The sequence below is a fragment of the Procambarus clarkii genome, chromosome 62, assembly GCF_040958095.1.
Source record: "Procambarus clarkii isolate CNS0578487 chromosome 62, FALCON_Pclarkii_2.0, whole genome shotgun sequence".
NCBI lineage: Eukaryota > Metazoa > Arthropoda > Malacostraca > Decapoda > Cambaridae > Procambarus > Procambarus clarkii.
Genome location: NC_091211.1, coordinates 8440202 through 8462019, shown reverse-complemented (window position 1 = coordinate 8462019; position 21818 = coordinate 8440202). Strand labels below are relative to the sequence as shown.

General features: G+C 41.8%; 1 protein-coding gene across 1 annotated transcript; it reads right to left on the bottom strand.

The window, feature by feature from the left end:
- Positions 1-633: 633 nt before the first annotated feature.
- Positions 634-3227, bottom strand: LOC123766621 (uncharacterized). Its single transcript, XM_069308452.1, has 3 exons — positions 3171-3227; positions 2387-2860; positions 634-810 (listed from the first exon to the last, which is right to left on the bottom strand). Exons 1-3 carry the CDS (start codon positions 3225-3227, stop codon positions 634-636), a joined length of 708 nt encoding a protein of 235 aa, XP_069164553.1.
- Between the last annotated feature and the right edge of the window lie 18591 nt (positions 3228-21818).

The window sequence follows — 21818 nt, the reverse complement described above, 5'->3', positions numbered from 1 at the left end:
TCTTCGTCCTCAAAATACACCTCCTCACCCTCATGCTCCTCCACCTCCACCATCGCGACCTCAAGCTCCACCCCCTCACCCTCAATCTTCTCCACTTCCACCTCCGCGACCTCAAGCTCCACCTCCTTGCCCTCAAACTCCTCCACCTCCATCTCCGCGTCCTCAAGCTCCACCTGCTCACCCTCAATCTTCTCCACCTACATCTCCCCGTCCTCATGCTCCACCTCCTCACCCTCATGCTCCTTCCCCTACACCGCCGCGACCTCAAGCTCCACCTGCTCACCCTCATGCTCCTCCAACTCCACTTACGCGACTTCAAGCTCCACCTACTCACTCACATGCTCCTCCACCACCATCTCCGCGACCTCAAGCTCCACCACCTCGCTCTCAAACTCCTCCACCTCCATCTCCGCGTCCTCAAGCTCCACTTCCTCGCCCTCAAGATCCTCAATCTTTACCTTCTTGTCCTCAAGCTCCTCAAGTTCCTCCACCTTCGCATCCCTCAAGCTCTTACTCCTTGCCCTCAAGCCACACTACCTCTACCTCCGAGTCCTTAAGTTCCACCTCCTCACCCTCAATCTGCTCCACCTCCACATCTGCGTGCTTAAGCTCCTCCTCGTCGCCCATAAGCTCCTACACCTCCAACTTCGCGTCCTCAAGCTCCTCACCTTCCACCTTCGCGTCCTCAAGCTCCACCTCTTCGTCCTCAAGCTCTTCAACCTCCACCTTTGCGTCCTCAAGCTCCATTTCCACGCCCTCAAGCACCTCCACCTCTGCGTCCTGAAGATCCACCTCCTCACCCTCAAGATCCTACAACTCCACCTTCGAGTCCTCAAGTTCCACCTCTTTGCTCTCAAGCTCCTCCACCTCTGTCGAAAATTTCCGACACCCCAAATACTAACCACTAGTACGATAATATAAGTTTATTGTGTTAGGAAATTAAATTGACTAACATTACTAACAAGTAGAGTAGTGCCGCCAAATTCTTCCTACTATACATACCTACCTACCTTACCTTGAGGTGCTTGCGGGGCTTAGTGTCACCGCGGCCCGGTCGTCGACCAGGCCTCCTGGTTGCTAGACTGATCAACCAGGCTGTTAGACGCGGCTGCTCGCAGCCTGACGTATGAGTCACAGCCTGGTTGATCAGGTATCCTTTGGAGGTGCTTATCCAGTTCTCTCTTGAACACTGTGGGGGTTTGCCAGTTATGCCCCTTATGTGTAGACATAGAATTACATGGCCGCTGTTACACCAGCCACCCAGTTCCTATGAGAACAAACTCTTTATTCAAATCTAATTAAATCCAGTCTAACCTTTGTTTAATTTGCTAGGGTATTTAGATTGGAAATTGATTTAATTCATTAACATAAAATATTCCTCCATATCTTGGTAGAATTTTCCACAGCCACGATCAGTTGATTACGGTTGAATAAAAGTCACGAACTGTATATCATTCATGCATATGTGTTTTTCCTCTAATGACACTTCAGTTCAATAATATAAACAACGGAAAACCGTTTGCTGATGCCTGAAGTGCATTATTACGACGTAAAATAGCGTCGGCAACGTCTTATTAGATAATATGACAGAATAAAATATCTTAACTTGTATGAGGAGATTATGCACAGATAGGAAGGCAGAGGGCGCGCGCGTCACTTGCACGGCGGGTACCATCTTGGCTAGTGTCCAGAGAAGCTCGCTACTTAGTATCACTTTAATCTAGGATCATCTGTGCAATAACGAGTCTCACGCGCTGCTACCTGCTTCATCTAACAATGAGGATTCTACCTTCAGTCGGATAAGTTAATCTAATCATTCTTTATGGCCATAAGAGTGTTAAATTATCCGATCGTTAGGACATAGGAACATGAAATAAACCTAGTGAGTTTAATCCCATAAATCAGTCGATCCCTTCAATGGAAATTAGTTCATATGATTGTAGTTCAATAGAAATTACAACGAATGTTTTTCACAGCATGGAGGTATATCTACCAGAGCGGGTCATCTCAACTGGTGAATCATGTGTCCACGACGCCATCACGTTGAGACAGGATTATATTGATTTCGGAAGGCTGTCAGACGCACTTCTCACTATCTGCTCAACAGTTAGGCTGATCAACTTTTAGTTATGATATTGTAGTTAGTTTACTAACTCTATACCCATTATTTACTTGTGAGATTCATTATTGAAAATTTGCAATATATTACATTTATTAGGTAGATCTAGCATTATTAAATCTACCCACCCTCCAAATTGTGTGGAAGTGGGAGCATCCAACTAACTATTAAATCTTATACAGTCCACTCATGCAGTATATTCATCCAAATTATTTAATTAATTTATTATTATAGTAAACTATATGTTGGAAGAATTTCCCCCACAACCTCCACCTCATCGCCCACAAGCTCTTCCCACTCTCCTTCCTCAAACTCCAACTCCTCGCCCTCAAGCTCCTCCACCTCTGCGTCCTCAAGCTCCACCTCCTTGCCCTCAAGCTCCTCCACCTCCACCTCTGCACCCTCATGCTCCTCCACCTCTGCGTCCTCAAACTCCACCTCCTCCTCCGCGTCCTCAAGCTCCACCTCCTCGCTCTTAAGCTCCTTCACTACCACCTCCGCGTTCTTAAACTCCACCCCCGCATTCTCAAGTTCTACATCCACCTCCTCAGGCTCCTCCACCTCCACCTCCGCGTCCTCAACATCCACCTCCTCGCCCTCAAGATCCTCAACATTTACCTCCTTGTCCTCAAGCTCCAGCTCCACGCCCTTAAGTTCCTCCACCTCCACGTCATCAAGCTCTACCTCCTCGCCCTCAAGCACCTCCACCTCCACAAGCTCCACTTCCTCTCTCTGAAGCTCCTGAACCTCCACCTCCACGTTCTCAAGCTCCACTTCTTAGCCCTAGAGCTCCTCCACCTCCAATTCCTCAAGTTCCACCTCCTCGCTATCAATCTTCTCACCTTCGCGTCCTCAGGCTCCACCTCTTCCCCACAAGCTCTTCCACTCCACCTCTATGTCCTCAACACTCCACCTCCGCTTCCTCAAGCTATTCCTCCTTGCCCTCAAGCTCCTCTACTTCCACCTACGCGTCCTCAAGCTCCACCTGTTAGCCCTTAAGTTCCACTTCCTTGCCCTCAAGCTCCTCCAACTAATCGACCAGAAGCTTCACCTCCGCGCTCTCTAGCTCCTCCACCTCCACCTCCGCGACCTCAGTCTCCACCTCCATTATATTTGTGGATTATTTTGTTAATGCTTAGGATTTGGATTATTGTACTTGTTATTTATAGAAGACAGATAGTAAAAAAAAATCAATAAATTTAGTTGCTTATTTTTAATAATAAATTTAGTTTTGTTGTTTGCATTATTAATAACTTTTTATTCAATAAATTATTTGATGTTATTTATGGTTTGAGAATTCTTTAATTCCTGCTTTAATTTAGATTTTCGGATGGGGGTACCAGCCTAAGCGAACTCAAGCTGGTATTTATATATTGTTTTATACTTTGTTTGCTTCATTACCTTTATTAATGTCTTTAATTAGATTGTATATAGTAGGAGGAAGTTTAACACAAGGGTAGGTTACGTTTGGTATAAGAGAAGTAAGTATAATTAGTATTTTACTGTATTTTTCCCTGTGTGAGCATTTGTAGTAAAACTACCAATATATTTGTTTCGTTTATGACTTCCAAAGTCTCATGTGGAGGCATCTGTAGCAGGTTCTATAATTTTAGCTGTAGTTTTATTATTATTAGGAGGGTATGGGTTAATTCGTGTATTAGGGATGTTTGTTGAAGGAAAGAAAATATTTTCTTGGTTGTGAGTGTATATTAGTGTTCTTGGTGATGTTTTTATAAGGGTTTTACGTTTAAGGCAAGTAGATATGAAGTCTTTAATTGCCTATTCTTCAGTAGATCATATAAGGATAGTTTTAAGGGGTTTAATGGTATTTAGGTGATGAGGTATAAATGGGGCTGTAAATTATTATGGTTGGTCATGGGTTATGTTCATCTGGTTTATTTTATTTATCTAATATTATTTATGAGCGATTGGAAAGACGAAGTTTATTAGTTATTAAATTATTATTAAATTTTATACCTTCTTTAGGTCTGTGGTGATTTTTATTAAGGATTAGTAACATAGCACCTCCTCCTACATTAAATTTATTAGGAGAGATTAATTTATTTATCAGGATAGTTAGGCGAAGAAAGGTTAGGATAAATAAGTTAGTTGGATTATCTTTGTTTAGGGCAGCTTATACGCTATATTTATATTCAGTTAGACAACATGGAACGTTTTTAGGTAATTATATGCATGTTGTTCTGGAAAGTTGAGGGATTATTATGTGTTGAGTCTTCATTGAATTTCTTTAAATATAATAATTTTAAAGAGATTTGTAGTGTTGTAATTAATTTAAATAGTTAAAAAAAAAGTTGATTTGTGGTGTCAAAGTTATAAGGGTTTATTTTAAATAGTGATATGGAAATCCTCTATGCACTTAGTTTTTTTTTTAGTTAGGGATTCCTTGTTATGGTTAACTATATCTTTAATAAGATTGCAGGGTTTAAAAAGGTATGTAGTTGAATGCTCAAGCTCCTCCACTTCCACAACCGTGTCCTCAAACTCCACCTCCTTGCCCTCAAGCACCTCCACCTCCACCTCCGCGTCCTTAAGTTCCACCTCCTCCCTCCATTCTTCTCCACTCCACCTCTGCGTCCTCAATCCCCACATCCGCCCAACAAGCACCTCCACTTCCACCTCCTAGGCCTAAAGCTCCTGAACCTCCACGTCCACCTTCTCATGCTCCACCTCCTCGCCCTCAATCTGTTCCCCCTCCGCGTCCTCAAGCTCCACCTCCACGCTATCAATCTTCTCCACATCCGCGTCCACCTCTTCCCAACAAGCTTTTCCGCTTCACCTCTGTGTACCCTCAAGCTCCACCTCCCCTCCAAGCTTCTCCACTCCAGCTCCGAGTCCTCAATCCACACTTCCGCCCAACAAGCTGCTCCACGTACACCTCCATCTCCTCGTCCATAAACTACACCTCCTCACCCTCAAGCTCCTCCAAATCTGCGTCCTCAAGCTTTACCTCCTCGCCCTCAAGCTCTTCCCTCTCCGCGTCTTTAAGTATCACCTCCTAGAGCTCATGCTTCTCCACCTCCACCTTAGGGTCCTCAAGCTCCACCACCTCCTCCTTCGCATCCTCAAGCTCCACTCTCGCCCTCAAGCTCATCCACTTCCACCTCCGGGTCCTCATGCTCCACCTCTGCGCCCTTAAGACACACCACTTCTACCTCCGCGTTCTGAAGATTCATCTCATCACCTTCAAGTTCCTACAACTCCACCATCGCGTCCTCAAATTCCACCTCTTTCCTCTCAAGCTCCTCCACCTCCTCGTCTTCAAGCTCCACCTCCTCGCCCTCATGCTCTTCCCACTCCGCGTTCTTAAGTTCCACCTCCTCGCCCTCAAGTTCCTCCATTTTCATTTCCGCGTCCTCTAGCTCCTCCACATCCACCTCTGCGTCCTCAACGTCCACCTCCTCGCCCTCAAGGTCCTCCACCTCCACTTCCGCGTCCTCAAGGTCCTCCACCTCAACCTCCGCGTCCTCAACCTCCACCTTCTCGCCCCCAATCTACTCCACCTCTACATCAGCGTTCTTCATCTCGACCTCCTCGCCCTCAAGCTCCTCCACCTCCGCTTCCGCATCCTCAAGCTCCACCATGCAATATTGAATCTTAAATACGATATCCAGTTTGTACATACCAGTACTAACATTCAGAAGGTTTGGACGCTGACTTGGGTAGACTCAATCAAATTCAGGTGCCGGTTGCGCAATATATCAACCTTCATCAAACAGTCTCAAATATTTTCTGAATAATCTGCATTGTAGATGCTTCAACGTTTTCTAATGGATCAATATCAATACATGAACCGGAAAAAATATTTTGATTTTGTAAAAAAAAAAAATAGGAAATTTCACAATTTCAAATTTATATATTGAATTTAATGTTTCATCAATTCTTATTTTATTCATTATGGGCTCAGAATGGCATATATCGTTCATTTCCCTCAATATAAATTTTAGTTTGAGAGTTTAGTTACTGGAAAAAAATTGTCAATTGGGTATTTAAAATGTGCGCCAAAATTTAGATTAAAAAAATGCATACCTCCCAAAATTATGGGTTTTTGAATAAACGCTATTGAGGAAACCTTATAACTAAGAACTTTGCATATTATATGTAAAAATGGCAAGAATTGCGCAGAAACTGAATTTGGCAGCTTGTCTCAAAGTGGAAAATCTTGTTTATACAGAAAAACGAAGGAAAACTTCTCGCTAATTAATATAGTGGTTCGAATTAAAAGATCCAAGATCTTGTAAGTTTTAAGAAATATTGCTTGGCATTCGTACTCGAATATTTGATAGCTTGAGGCTAATATGTAAAGAAATTAAGAAATAATCTCCCAAAAAACAAGCTATAGGGATAAGGATAATGGGTTAGTGGATATATAAGTGTAATTTATATAAGTAATGAAGCCCACATATTGTCCATTTAACAAAAACAACCTAAAGAAATAAAGAAAACAATTTGAAGTCTGTGAATAACTCGGTCAAAAAAAAAAATCTCAAGTTCTGCCACCTGTGGCTGATTTACATGTCGATCAATTTTGTTCTAAGTCTACATACTTATCGACGGGTATGCATTCTTCAAGATGTAGAAGTCTCAACATTATCAGATGAGAAACTAAGGAGAAAAAGCAAAATTAAAAAAAAAATAAAAATCCCCCCCTCAAAAAAAAAACATTGATAGTCATCAGAAATATTGCCATTGGGCAATGTATGTACATGATATATAATAAAATTCAGCAATATACCATACTTACTCATTATTATTTGTGTGAAATTTCGTCTTCCAGTTGGCAATCAGCAATCCTCGCAGGCACCATCTGCAGATCCACTTTGACTCTCCTTACTTCTCCTCTTCATTGTGTGTCGGACAGGTGCTTGTATCGCTTTATCGCTGCATTATTTATGAGTTCCAATAACTAGGAGTGTTATTCTTATCATCAATACTGGTTGCGCACACTTTTTTAATTGTATAAAATCCACTTCTTACCATATTAGGATGAAATTTTCACGACGCTGATGCTAAATAACGTGGGATTTGTTTAACGGTTTTCACTGTTTTTCATATATGAACCAATATTTGTAAGCTCCCGGCCCGTTCTGTTCAACTTTGGTTCAACGAAGCCACTGCAACTGGTAATACTTTTCACCCCTCCCCTATGTATGACTAGCTCTTGACGTATAATTATAGTCAATATTTTAGGCCTTTCTCAAGGTGTCAAGAACATATCTCGGGTATTGAAACTTGGTGGCAATTCCATAATTCTTGGTTATTTTCTCATCAATAAATGTTGGATTACATACTACTAATATTCTAAATAACATAGCTGAGAACATAGAATGTTTGAACTTAATGGGGTAATTTGACAAATAATGTTCATATGAACAATGAACTTACCAGGACGACCCGAAACGTCGTGGTTTCTTCGTTTTCTGACTAGAGGTTTGTTCATCCTACATGCATAATATTCATACAAGAAATATTGTGCGTGTGTGTGTAGGGGATATAAGCGGCACACTGTCCGGCACGTCCTAAACTTCACATAAACCACACGTGTGCCCTAACATCAATCATTTCATTTATACCGCTCCACTGGAGAAATGCAAAGAGCCAAAATAATTCAGTAAAATATATTTTTGAACGATAACATAAAATGAAGCATGTTTACGTGTTACGTGATATCCGGTTAGGTTCATCATGGTAGATTTTTAGACTCCCTATTGCAGACTAAAGACATCCCGAGACACATTAGGTAGAGATCTACCTGTGGTGACACCATGGAGTTACACCTACCAGTGGTGGCACCATGGAGTTACACCTACCAGTGGTGGCACCATGGACTCTCACCTACCAGTGGTGGCACCATGGAGGTCTCACCTACCAGTGTTGGCACCATGGCGTCTCACCTACCAGTGGTGACACCATGGAGTCTCACCTACCAATGGTGGCACCATGGAGTCTCACCTACCAGTGATGGCTCCATGGAGTCACACCTACCAGTGGTTAAACCATAGTGGCTCAACTACCAGTGGTGGCACCATGGAGGCTCACCTACCAGTGGTGGCACCATGGAGGCTCACCTACCAGTGGTGGCACTATGGAGTCACACCTACCAGTGGTGGCACCATGGAGTCTCACCTACCAATGGTGGCAGCATGGAGTCTCACCTACCAGTGGTGGCACTATGGAGTCACACCTACCAGTGGTGGCACCATGGAGTCTCACCTACCAATGGTGGCAGCATGGAGTCTCACCTACCAGTGGTGGCATTATGGAGTCTCACCTACCAGTGGTGGCACCATGGAGTCTCACCTACCAGTGGTGGCACCATGGAGTCACACCTACCAGTGTTGAAACCATAGTGCATAGTGGCTCAACTACCAGTGGTGGCACCATGGAGTCTCACCTACCAGTGTTGGCACCATGGAGGTCTCACCTACCAGTGTTGGCACCTAGGACTCTCACCTGCCAGTGGTGGCACCATGGAGTCTCACCTACCAATGGTGGCACCATGGAGTCTCGCCTACCAGTGGTGGCACCATGGAGTCTCACCTACCAGTGGTGGCACCATGGAGTCTCGCCTACCAGTGGTGGCACCATGGAGTCTCACCTACCAGTGGTGGCACCATGGAGTCTCGCCTACCAGTGGTGGCACCATGGAGTCACACCTACCAGTGGTGAAACCATAGTGGCTCAACTACCAGTGGTGGCACCTAGGACTCTCACCTACCAGTGGTGGCACCATGGAGTCTCACCTACCAATGGTGGCACCATGGAGTCTCACCTACCAGTGGTGGCACCATGGAGTCTCACCTACCAGTGGTGGCAGCATGGAGTCTCACCTACCAGTGGTGGCACCATAGTGGCTCAACTACCAGTGGTGGCACCATGGAGTCTCACCTACCAGTGGTGGCACCATGGTGTCTCACCTACCAGTGTTGGCACCTAGGACTCTCACCTGCCAGTGGTGGCACCATGGACTCTCACCTACCAGGGAGAGACCTCTCACCTCTCACCTAGGGAGCCGGTCGGCCGAGCGGACAGCACACTGAACTTGTGATCCTGTGGTCCCGGGCGCCGGCGAGAAACAATGGGCAGAGTTTCTTTCACCCTATGCCCCTGTTACCTAGCAATAAAATAGGTACCAGGGTGTTAGTCAGCTGTCACGGGCTGCTTCCTGGGGGTGGAGGCCTGGTCGAGGACCGGGCCGCGGGGACACTAAAGGCCCCGAAATCATTTTAAGATAACCATTGGTGGCACCATGGAGTCTCACCTACCAGTGATGGAACCATAGTGTCTCACCTACCAGTGGTGGCACCATGGAGTCTCACCTACCAGTGGTGGCACCATGGAGTCTCACCTACCAGTGGTGGCACCATGGAGTCTCACCTACCAGTGATGGCACCATAGAGTCTACCTACCAGTGGTGGCACCATGGAGTCTCACCTACCAGTGGTGGCACAATTGCGTCTCATGTACCATTGGTATCACCATAGAGTCTCCTACCAGTGGTGGCACAATTGAGTCTACTACCAGTGGTGGCCCCATGAAGTCTCCTACCAGTGGTGGCACCATAGTGCCACCACTGGTAGGAGACACCATGGTGCCACCACTCCTCCAAACAATTACATTTCGGATTTTTCACCCCAGAACTCCTACCTCTCTTCATGGCTTTGAAGTATGGTGTAGTGGATACAGCGTGCAACTGCCACCTTGTTGGCCAGTGTTCGAGTCCCCTGGTGGGTTGAGTGTCTAAAAAGTTATAAACTTCAGCTACTGGAATAGTGTAGTCTGTGCATTAAGCATTTGGCACTGAGTATTCCCATATAACAGGGCTCGATGAAAGAGCATCGGGGGTCCCACACTATCTCATTGCCTGGGAGAGGACTGGAGTTCTGGTCGGTTAAATACCCCAGAATTCCTACCTCTCTTTATGGCTTTGAATTATGGTGTAGTGGATATAGCGTGCAACTGCCACCTTGTTGGCCAGTGTTCGAGTCCCGTGGTGGGTTGAGTGTCTAAAAAGTTATATATATATATATATATATATATATATATATATATATATATATATATATATATATATATATATATATATATATATATATATATATATATATATATATATATATATATATATATATATGATGAACAAGGGAGAGCTGTGTTGTTGCATTCACATAAGAACGTTCTAGAGGCTCTGTTAACAGCAAAGTAAGATCTTGCAAGCGCACCTAAGTGAGTACATTACACACACACACACACACACACCAAAATTATGAGAAAGATTAAGACAGAGGAGGACAGCTTGAGGCTTCAAGAAGACCTGGACAAACTGCAGGAATGGTCGAACAAATGTATGTTAGAGTTTAACCCAAGCAAATGTAATGTAATGAAGATAGGGGTAGGAAGCAGGGGACCAGATACAAGGTATCACTTGGGAGATGAAATACTTCAAGAGTCAGAGAGAGAGAAAGACCTGGGGGTTGATATCACGCCAGACCTATCCCCTGAAGCTCATATCAAGAGGATAACATCAGCAGCATATGCCAGGTTGGCTAACATAAGAACGGCCTTTAGAAACTTGTGTAAGGAATCTTTCAGAACATTATATACCACATATGTCAGACCAATCCTGGAGTATGCGGCTCCAGCATGGAGTCCATATCTAGTCAACCATAAGACTAAACTGGAAAAGGTTCAATGGTTTGCCACCAGACTAGTACCCGAGCTGAGAGGTATGAGCTACGAAGAGAGACTACGGGAATTGAACCTCACTTCGTTGGAAGACAGAAGAGTTAGGGGGGACATGATCACCACATTCAAGATTCTCAAGGGAATCGACAGGGTTGATAAAGACAGACTATTTAACACAAGGGGCACACGCACTAGGGGACACAGGTGGAAACTGAGTGCCCAAATGAGCCACAGAGATATTAGAAAGAACTTTTTTAGTGTCAGAGTGGTTGACAAATGGAATGCATTAGGAAGCAATGTGGTGGAGGCTGACTTCATACACAGTTTCAAGTGTTGATATGATAGAGCCCAATAGGCTCAGGAACCTGTACACCTGTTGATTGACGGTTGAGAGGCGGGACCGAAGAGCCAGAGCTCAACCCCCGCAAGCACAACTAGGTGAGTACAACTAGGTGAGTACACACACACACACCTAACAGGAAGGAGCCAAAGAATTACGGTAAGGGGCAAGAAGTCGGACTGGCGAACAGTAACGAGTGGAGTACCTCGAGGATCGGTACTGGGTCCAATTCTATTTCTAATATATGTTAACGACATGTTTACAGGAGTAGAGTCCTACATGTCTATGTACCGGATGACGCAAAGCTGATGAGAAGAGTTGTGACAGATAAGGATTGCAGGATCCTCCAAGATATCATGAACTGGTTGCAAAGATGGTCAGACAAATGGCTACTGGCGTTCAACACGAGCAAATGTAAAGTTATTGAAATGGGACTAGGTGATAGGAGACCAAAGGGACAGTACACAATAAATGGGAACTGCCTACTTGTGACGACGCGAGAAAGAGACCTGGGCGTGAGCGTAACTCTAATCTCTTGAAGCACAAATAAATAGGATAACGACAGCAGCGTACTCTACACTGGCAAAAGTGTATAGTATTCAGAAGAATACTGATTAGTCAGAAACCTAAGTAAGGAGGCATTTAGGGCGCTTTTCACTGCCTATGTGAGGGCAGTCTTAGAGTATACCTCCTCATCATGGAATCCCCATCTAAAGAAGCATGTAAGGAAACTGGAAAAGGTTCAGAGGTTTGCATCGAGACTCGTCCCAGAGTTATGAGGGATGGGGTATGAGGAGCGCATGAAGGAACTTTGCCTTACGATACTAGAAAAAAGAAGGGAGAGGGAGACATGATAGGGACGTATAAAATACTCAGGGGATTGACAGAGTGGAAATAGATGAAATGTTCACACGTAATAATAACAGAACGAGGGGACATGGGTGGAAACTGGAAACTCAGATGAGTCACAGAGATGTTAGGAAGTTTTCTTTTAGTGTGAGAGTAGTGGAAAAATGGAATGCACTTAAGGAATAGGTTGTGGAAGCAAATGCTATTCATAATTTTAAAACTAGGTATGATAGGGAAATAGGACCGGAGTTATTGCAGTAAACAACCGAGGTTCGAAAGGCGGGCTCCAAAAGTCAATGCTCGATCCTGCAGACACAAATAAGTGAGCACAAATAGGTGAGTACACACACACACACACGCACACATTCAGAAATGCACCATCAATTCCAGATATACTGAAAATATTTATTCATGGTGCATGTACTGTTCTGATTGGCTGTTCCCACTATCTGTAAATTTGTAATTGGCTTGGGTTAAATGTTGCCAGTTGCCATTATATGTTATGAAATAAATCCAGCATTTGATGGCCGTCAAGTGCAATAATATAACAGGAAATACGTATAGAAATAATCACACACAACAATTTGTTTATTTTATTCATTATGCATTATTATAGTTTATTCATTAACATAGAAGCCAAGTCTGATAATTGGAGGTACAACTGGGAAGCCTCAGCATGTGGTATATAAGGTGGCCGCAGGTGCTGGCCGAGTACAGTCAGCCGTCAGCCACCAACCAGTCAACACCAGTACCAACCTCCTGCATATTCACCCAGGTAAGCTACTCCTTGGTTGTGATGAGCTGACAAACATTCTCTTTATAATTATATAACTCAACCGACTTGAATTTTTAAAATGACCGCCAGTAGTGATATATAATTATTCATGAACTTTGCAGTTTTTATTCATTAAAATTCTGCTTCTCTAAGTGAACTATTTTTCTAACTCAAAGAAGAGATAGTAATATTAAACTATAAAACTACATTCCAATCATGTTTCCATCGTGATCAACGAAGATTAATTTGCAGTCTAACCCTTTCTCTGAGTGAGTCATACATGTGTGATTTAGATTACTGAGAAAGAGATAAAATACCCGTGGGTAGAGGGGCTCATATCAACTTCCTCAGACCTCTAAAACAGATGCTAATTGAAAGCAAAAACATAGACACCGTTCCAAGGGTTTGCAGGCTTCAGAACTGAGTGAGCAACCAAGGTGGCGCATGCAGCATGAGCAAACAGCATCGCTGTTCAGCGTGTCCACAGCATCCCCAAAAAATATTAAATATATAAGTAATCTGTTTTTTTTTTCCAATGACACTATCATTGAAGATTCTAACTGTGATAAAAACTGTCTGCAATGTTCAAATATCAGCGAACAATGTCTAGTAAGGTGGTGTCGCTTCAGCTGACTAACATGTTGATGCTATGCTGTGTTTGAACCCACCACATCAACTTAGTGGTTCATTATGGTGCACAAAAATGTACATAGTTTTATACATAACTAGCATGAAGGCACTAGATTAACAGCAAAATCAGAGTTTTCTTTTTCTGAGAAGAAGAATCGCGTGACTAATATGCACACCATATTTTTTACATATAACAACGATCCACATATTATATAAATTTATCATATTACATACTTGAATAATATCACTAAAAAAAACTAGAAAAAAAATCATTCCAAGACATTGGAGTAAATCAGTAAAAATGTCTTCGCCGCAACTCCTGAGAATGGGCTGCTGCTTCAATAGCAGGAGGTCGTTCTCAGGAACGTTTCCAACGTCACTAAATTAGTGTAGTAAATTGCCCAAATCTAACCTACCCCAGAACCCAGAAACAGATAACTACACATCACGCGAATTTTGCGAGCCACTACCATTTTTAGTACAGGAGGTTATAGGTTAGGGAAATTATTACTTAAAATGAGATGTACTATTAAGGAGGACGGGTTAGGACCACTGTGGGTGATTAATGTGTAAACACCCATAAATTACAGAGTCCCCCGCTCCATCACGAAAAAACTAGGTCATATTTTTTTCTGTGACCAGGCCACGCATTTTAACAATATTACAGGAATTAATGTACTTATATATATATTGCCAACGTACCACAGGGTTGTTAGAGAATAATAGCTATGCAGCTGAGGGCTAATAAAAAATTTCTTCAGATTTTTTGCGATTATGAAGAACATTTATTTAACGTCAGGGTCAACTTTTGGCATGCATTTGTTTCATAACAGAAAACCTGTCCCAGTGCTGAAATCAATCAGAAACTTGTCGTTTTTCCTACATCACAGCATCTCTGCTGATAGCAGTTTAATTTCTTGATTATGCAGTGCCTGTCTTACTCACTTTCTACTGACCAGTCGGCTAAAGTTGAGGCTATTAAATATGATGCAAAGTGAGTCATAACAGTTGCTCACAGATGGAGTAAAATACTGAACCTAAAACTAGAAACCAAACTGACATCAATTGAAATAAGGAAAAAGGGGGATTACTGCCTACATGTTCTCCAAGATATTAACTAGACCAAGAATCGGTTCACTGAAAGATATATTCCCCCTCCCTTTTCAGCCTGTTGCCGTCGTGAGGGGGATTAGTGTGTATCTGCTGCAGATGCACACCACTGCTTGTTCTTTGGGACTGTTTGTTCTTTGTCCTTTTGAAGCCTTATGACACTGCAGCTGTTTGTCGGAAATTTTCGACCCCCAAACTACTAACACCTGATACGACTAGTTAAAGTCGTTGTATTAGAAAATTAACTCTACTAACGATATTAATTTCCTGTTAGGAAACATCTACAAATCTCTCAGAAAACGTATAGGATGATTCGTCAGCCAACATCGAAGCAACAATATTATTAATCTTCCTATATTATTAATATTTCCTGTCAATTATTTCTTTAAATTAGAAAACCTTATTTTAGACTGGAATTAACGAAAATTTAGAAGGAATTAATGCAATCCTCCACCCGAGGTAAATTACCACAGTTGTCAATGCTCTCTCACTACCAGTGGAATAGTCACGCCACGAGCTTAGCCCATATCAAGTGTGCTTTAAATCTTACAAACATCTAGTCCAGCGTTAGGAAATATATCAAAGCTTTTTGTGGATTTAGAATCAATTACTTTATGTGTAAAATAAAGCCTAACTGCTCTAGTTAACGAACGAGTTAAACTTAGTAGCGTGACTATTATTGTGACACACACCTTGATAGGGGAAGGAAGACACATTTGTGCCAAAGATATGATACAATAAAGTCTCGATCATGAAGGAAGCAAATTAATAGGGACAGATATCAGCGTCACCTGTGGTCTTCCAACACTACTACAACCTTCAGACCACAAAGCACACACTATCCGGTTGGTTATATATACTCAGTTATTGATAGATGGCCATGTATTAAGGTATTTGAGTGGCCGATCAGTTAAACTGCACGGAAATTAAAATCTCCATGGTGAGTACATGTATAGTTAGGAAATTATTGCTACTGATTTGAGATTAGCTGTGAGGATATTTGCTTTACAGTGTTTACGTTGTAAACTTTCGGCAGAGGGAGGTGATAAGCTGAAAACCTGGGGTTACCTTCTGTGGCAACACGTGATTCGAGTGCCCGGCCATGAGATGCCTGCCTTGCCTGACCCTCTTGATGTTCTTCTGGTGATTCATATTGAAACCTAATCAGCTAAGGCTTACAATAGTTTCAGTAGTTCGCAACTAACTCTATAACATTGTATCATTAATTACAATCATTGATTATAATTACCATTGAATAACCCCCACCCCCAGGATATGTGTTCAGGGAAACACGCAGCAGAAGCTAAAATGAAATAATACAGGACACTTATTTTAAGTCCATTTTAATAAAATCAGTTAAACTAACTACTTTCTGCTGAGAAACTACTCACATATTTTATGGTCCTAAATGAACCGGATAGTGCAAATTAGACTATCCATAAAAAAACAGAGCACTAAATATATTTTAATAAAATATAATCCTTATTAACAAGAATAGCCAGAAATGAGGTTACACTTAAATTTAATTATTAACAATGGCAGCAAATTACCAGCCATAATTCCAGGCCTAACTTGGCCAACCTCCATTAATAATTTAAGGAGGCAGCTCCACAGCAGCTAGGCAATAAAGCCTAATGTTTAGTGTAACAATAGTTGACCACAGCCAATTACCCACAAAATTAACCAACATACCTAAAACAGATACAAATAATCAGGTTACCATGAGCTATGGTTCATAATTTATATAATAACCCAGTATTAACAACAGCTTTGGAGTGGCAAAATCATTTAACTATAATTTATCTAGGTGGCCATGACATACACCCATCTCCCAACCCAGGTGAGACAATTAACCACCTTTTGAGTATAATTCCTTCAAGGAGAATAACTCGGCTGTAGTGTTTACTCTAATAGAATCTCGCCAACCAACAAGAAATAATCGTTGGGGGTGTTGGTTCAGAGTTTAATAAGCGCACAACTAATTACATTAATTATCGTCTTAGGAGGAGGTTATGGTTGGGAGCCATGTATATCCATTTCACAGCTCGACCATTCCATGGGAATATTTCTTCAGATGGAGTCCACCTCACTAGTGAATCCAGAGCATATGTGACCAAAAAACTAGTCAATACTATAAATTATCATAAGAGGTTGTGACAAGAAGGCCAAACATAATTGTGTATATATTTCCCGATTATAAATTGTGTATATTTCCCATATAAAACAAAACACAAATTAGCACTATTACATTTCTGCACATTACTATATGATATAATTTTCTTCCCAATCCTTAGATATGGTTTGGACAATTTCAGGAAAAAGCTGAACTGAATAATGCTTAACCTAGCCTAATCTCTTTCTATGTACTAACCCAACAAGGGTAGGATGCTCATTTAGCTAGCACAGTACTCTGAAATGTACAGCCTAACAAACATTTAATCTATTGCATAGACCAAAAATAGGGTGGGATTTATTAATTATTCAAATTGTGTTTAACATATACTTACTACTAGCAGTACCCGGCCACGTGTTGCTGTGGCTCAGCAACGCATGTGTGTTGCTGAGCCACAGCATCCTTCCCTGTCCCCCAAGTACTCCCCACCATTCCCCCCTCACCTGTCTCCCCGGCTTCCCAACCATTCCCCGCTCCACCATCCCCTCTTCTTTCCCACCATGCCCCATTCCCCTGTCCCTTTGTCCACCCCACCATTCTCCATTCCCCCCTCCCTTCGTCCCCAACATCCCCAACTCCCCCCGTCCTTCCCCACCATTACCCCCTCTGTTGTCCCCCTCGTCCTCCCCACCATCTCTCACCTCTGTCCCCACCATTGCCCACTCCCTCGTTCGATGCCTTCCCTAATGGTCTGATGTTCCCATCTGAAAATTGGGAACATCAAGTGATCTGATGTTCCCATCACTGAAATATAAGAAAAACAGTTAAAAAAGGAAATGAAAATATGAAAAAATAAAAAAATAAACTATACTCATGAAATGAACGGTATGGTAAACAACACAGCTCAATTCCAACGTAATTCACACAAAGTAAATAAATCAAAATGAAAATAAATCAAATCTATGAAAATAAAATTTATCAATGCAATGGGAAACATTGAAATGGAATTTGTGACATATTTAGTATAACGTGCATGTTGCTCTTACATCCAACAGATGGTGGTGTTTTTCAAAAAGCATGTTTTTTCCTGTCACAGGTGAGTCATGTATATAGCAGATATATAAAAAGACGCGCTTATTCGAATACAGCATTGTCAAAATTTCAAAGCAATTGGTAAAGATGTTTTGAAGATTTCCCTCACGTGAAAAACTCATGGAAAAACACAGTTTTTCAGAAAAAGCATGTTTTTTTTACCATCACAGACTTGACAACTATATAGTATGTATATGAAAACCTGTCTGGATGCGAATGGAACGTTATGTGAAAATTTCTAAGCAAATGGTGAAGAACTTTAGGAGATGAGCGGTTATGCACAAACAAACATTTCCATTTTTATTTATATAGATTATCACTGATTTCTATTACGTTTCATCTTTGAGTGTTAAGAGGTATCGCGACTCCAACCAAAGGCGAAAATGAAGGACTAACCCAAGGTACATCCTGTAGTGTTACTAAGTAGCACTCAAATCTTGTACATATTCAATATTTAACATTTCTTCTAACCTCTAAGTGAGGTAGGATCATATAGCCTAGTAAAGGAAAATATCCTAGTAAAGGAAAAATAGCCTATTTAATACTAGGCTTTCACTAACAGTACTTGTTCTAACTATATGAAAAAGTACCCCCCCTAGCTATATCAGTAATAGCCATATAAGCCCTACAAGGCTTAAACCTGCAACCAACATGGATACAGCAGAGAAAATGAACAGGACCTTTACCGGTTTTAAAGGTCACTTGACCAGACAGATCAACAAATGGTAAGATCGGTCTCAACAACCTACAGTTAACTACTTTGAACTGGAAAGTTATTTTCAGGCTATAACGAGTAAGTTTAAACAAATCAGAGGTCTAATAACAAAGTATTTGACCGAACTTGCCAAAACTCAAGCAACAGAGGCAGAATTAGATGATGTTATGATCAATCTAGCACAGTACGAAGATGTCATACAGGTTAGGCTCCAACCCTTTATCAAATTAATTGCCCTGAATAAATTAACCACTGCCTCTTCTAACATTGCTCAACCAGAAGTTAAACTACCTTTGATTAGTTTACCCTCATTCTCTGGAACTGAGGATGAATGTTGGGACAACTTCTAGAATCAATTTGTTGACTCAGTAGATTCTAAATCCTCTATTCCTTAAATTACCAAATTTACATATTTACAGGGTCAACTAAAGGGAGAAGCTTTAAAGGTGATCTCCAATTTAACATTAACCAGTGATGGCTATGATCTCGCAGTCCAGCTCCTTAAGAGTAATTATGCTAACACAGAGAGAGCTGTTACGAACTGAGTCCAAAAACTGTTGGACTTGCCATTCATAGATAGTTCTTCTGACTCACTCCACAATTTTACATTGGAGCTTGAGTCCTTACTTAAAGCACTTAGCCTTAATGTTAACCTATAGAAGGCAAAGTGGTTGACCAAAGATATTGTATGACGTATATTGTAAGATGCCCAGTGAAATACTGGACAAGTTATGTGTCTTGCATAACAAAGCATCTCTGACTGTAACAAAGATCACTGAATGTTTACACTTTGTTGTAGAGAGACAACGAGCAAATAATGAAGGTAAGACAACCTCAAAACCTTCAATTAACACTCCTCCTAAATCCCAGAGTACACCAAGTACTTCAATAAAAAAAATATAAACCTAAAACATTCACTTCCACCCCAAGGTGGATGAGTGGCAGTGTAGGTACATACACAGTAAACACGTCCAAACCTGTAATCACTAAAACCTAAGGCCATTAATTCTAAAACTACTACAATATGGAGACTGTTAGTTCTGCAAAGGAGAACATTCACTTTACCAATGCCAAACATACCCTGAACGTTCGTTTAGAATTAAGTGTCATAAGGAGCTCCACAAACGCATCAGATGCTTAAAACCACATGAGCCCAGTACCTGCGCAACATTACTACACACATGCAACAGGTGCAATAAGGGTCCACACCACACAGTACTATGTGGGGACACTATACCTAGGTCGCCATAACCCCTGGTGGATCAAGAAACTTCTACCATCGTGCCGTCCTGTAAATTACGACAGGAAGTTAACGTACTTACCACCAAATCTGATAACAGTGAAACATTACCTACTGCCCAGTTACTCCTAACAAATAAACAATCCAAGATCACTACTCGTAGTCAATTTGATCAAGGATCACAGAAAACCTTCGTCACTCAAAGTGGCAGACACCTTAAAACCCAAAACATTACGTAAAGTAAAACTGAACATCTCAAGGTTCCTGACAAACACAGGACCCCAAGAATATAAAGTGGTAAGAACTCTAGTACGTCTAGGAGGCTATGCTGACCCCATGCAGGCTATAGTGGTAAATAAAATTCCAGCTGACCTATATGTTCATGGTCTAGGGAACACAGCCAAACTCCTTCAAAGTAAGGGAGTTACACTAGCTGACTATAAGACTAAGTCTGGTCACCTCACCGATATCAGAATACTTGTAGGTGCAGACTATTATTATAAATTCATTACTGGTTGCACTAAACAACAGGGGAATGAACCTGTTCCTGTCCACTGGAGGAAAATTGCTCACTGGCCCTGTATTGTGTCAGAGACAGCCCATAAAGGTGGATAGCCAACACATCAATCCAGTAATGGTTGTGACTAGGGCTTCGAGCTGTTACCGCTTAAGTTCAAAGACATGTCTGAGGATGAGCTTGATACCCCCTGTACATAAATTATAGGAGCTAGACACCTTGTGCATTTTCCCTGAACAACCGAGTCTTGATACCTGGACCTACCAACAATATCTAGATTCAGTTATCTTTAAAGAAAATCAGTACTGGGTCAGATGGCCTTGCAAGTTAATCCATCGGCAACTACCTGTGAACCATTTCATTGTGCTGAGTCAATTAAAATCTCAGGTATTACGGTTAAACAAGCAGCTTGATAAATTAAAACAATACCATGAGTTAATTCAACAACAATTTGACAATAAGTTCATAGAGATCGTCAAGAATGATAACCCTGGGGAGGGACACTATTTGCCCCATCACGCCTTTCTGAAAGATTCAATTACCACACCTATTAGGATTGTTTAACAGCAAGGCACAGGTGAATAGTGTCTCATTGAATGACTGCTTTCAAACTTGCGCGAGTCTGATTCAAATACTCTATGATGTGTTGTTACGGTTCTGCATAGGGACTTATGCCTACACGTCTGACATAAGTAAAGCATTCCATACGGGTAGGTATTCAGGAGGAAGACCAAAATTACACAAAGTTCCTCATGGTCAAGGAACCTAATAATCCACATAGTGAAATAGTCACTTACAGATTTGCCTCAGTCTTGTTTGGAGTAACTTCTTATCCGTTTCTGCTTCAAACAACCTTGGATACACATTTGAAGAAGTTCTGTAGTCCACACAAGAGTGTGATTAGCAAGAATCCATGTGTGAATAGTTTCCAGGGGACCACCAGAGACAAAATTCAAACTCATGGAGATATATCGCGAAGCAAATCATGAGTTGTTAGGAGCACATATGCCTCTGCAGTCGTGGGCTTCTAATAATCCTCAATCAGTAGAAACTGAATTTCCTGAATATAAGGTACCCCGTAGGTTAATGGTACTTGGTATAAAATAGGACAACACTTCTGATGAATTAAACATAAAATCGGTGGAAACAAATACCACCTGTCGAACAATGAGGAAACTGTTATCACTAGTCAGCAAACTATTTGACCCTTTGGGACTAGTGAGTCCCATATTAATTAAGAGCAAACTCCTCATGCAGAGTGCTGGTAAAATAAATTAGGGTGGAATGATTCATTGCCCAAAGACTTGAAAGAAACGTGGCAACAGTTGACAACGGATCTCAGTTTCCTAAGCAACCTTAAGTTCCATCGAAATACTATAAACCCCGATCAACCTGTCAAACTGCATGTGTTCTATAACGCCTCGGGAAAGGCGTATAGCACTGTAGCTTATCTAGTTACCAATGAGCAGGCCATGCTGCTCGCATCCAAAGCTAGAGTGGCAGCGTTAAAGAAACGGTCATTGCCACAAATGGAATTAACATCTTTATTGATAAGAGTTTGATTGGCTCATTACCTGACCGAGACACTAAGTAATCTCCACTTCACTGAAACAGT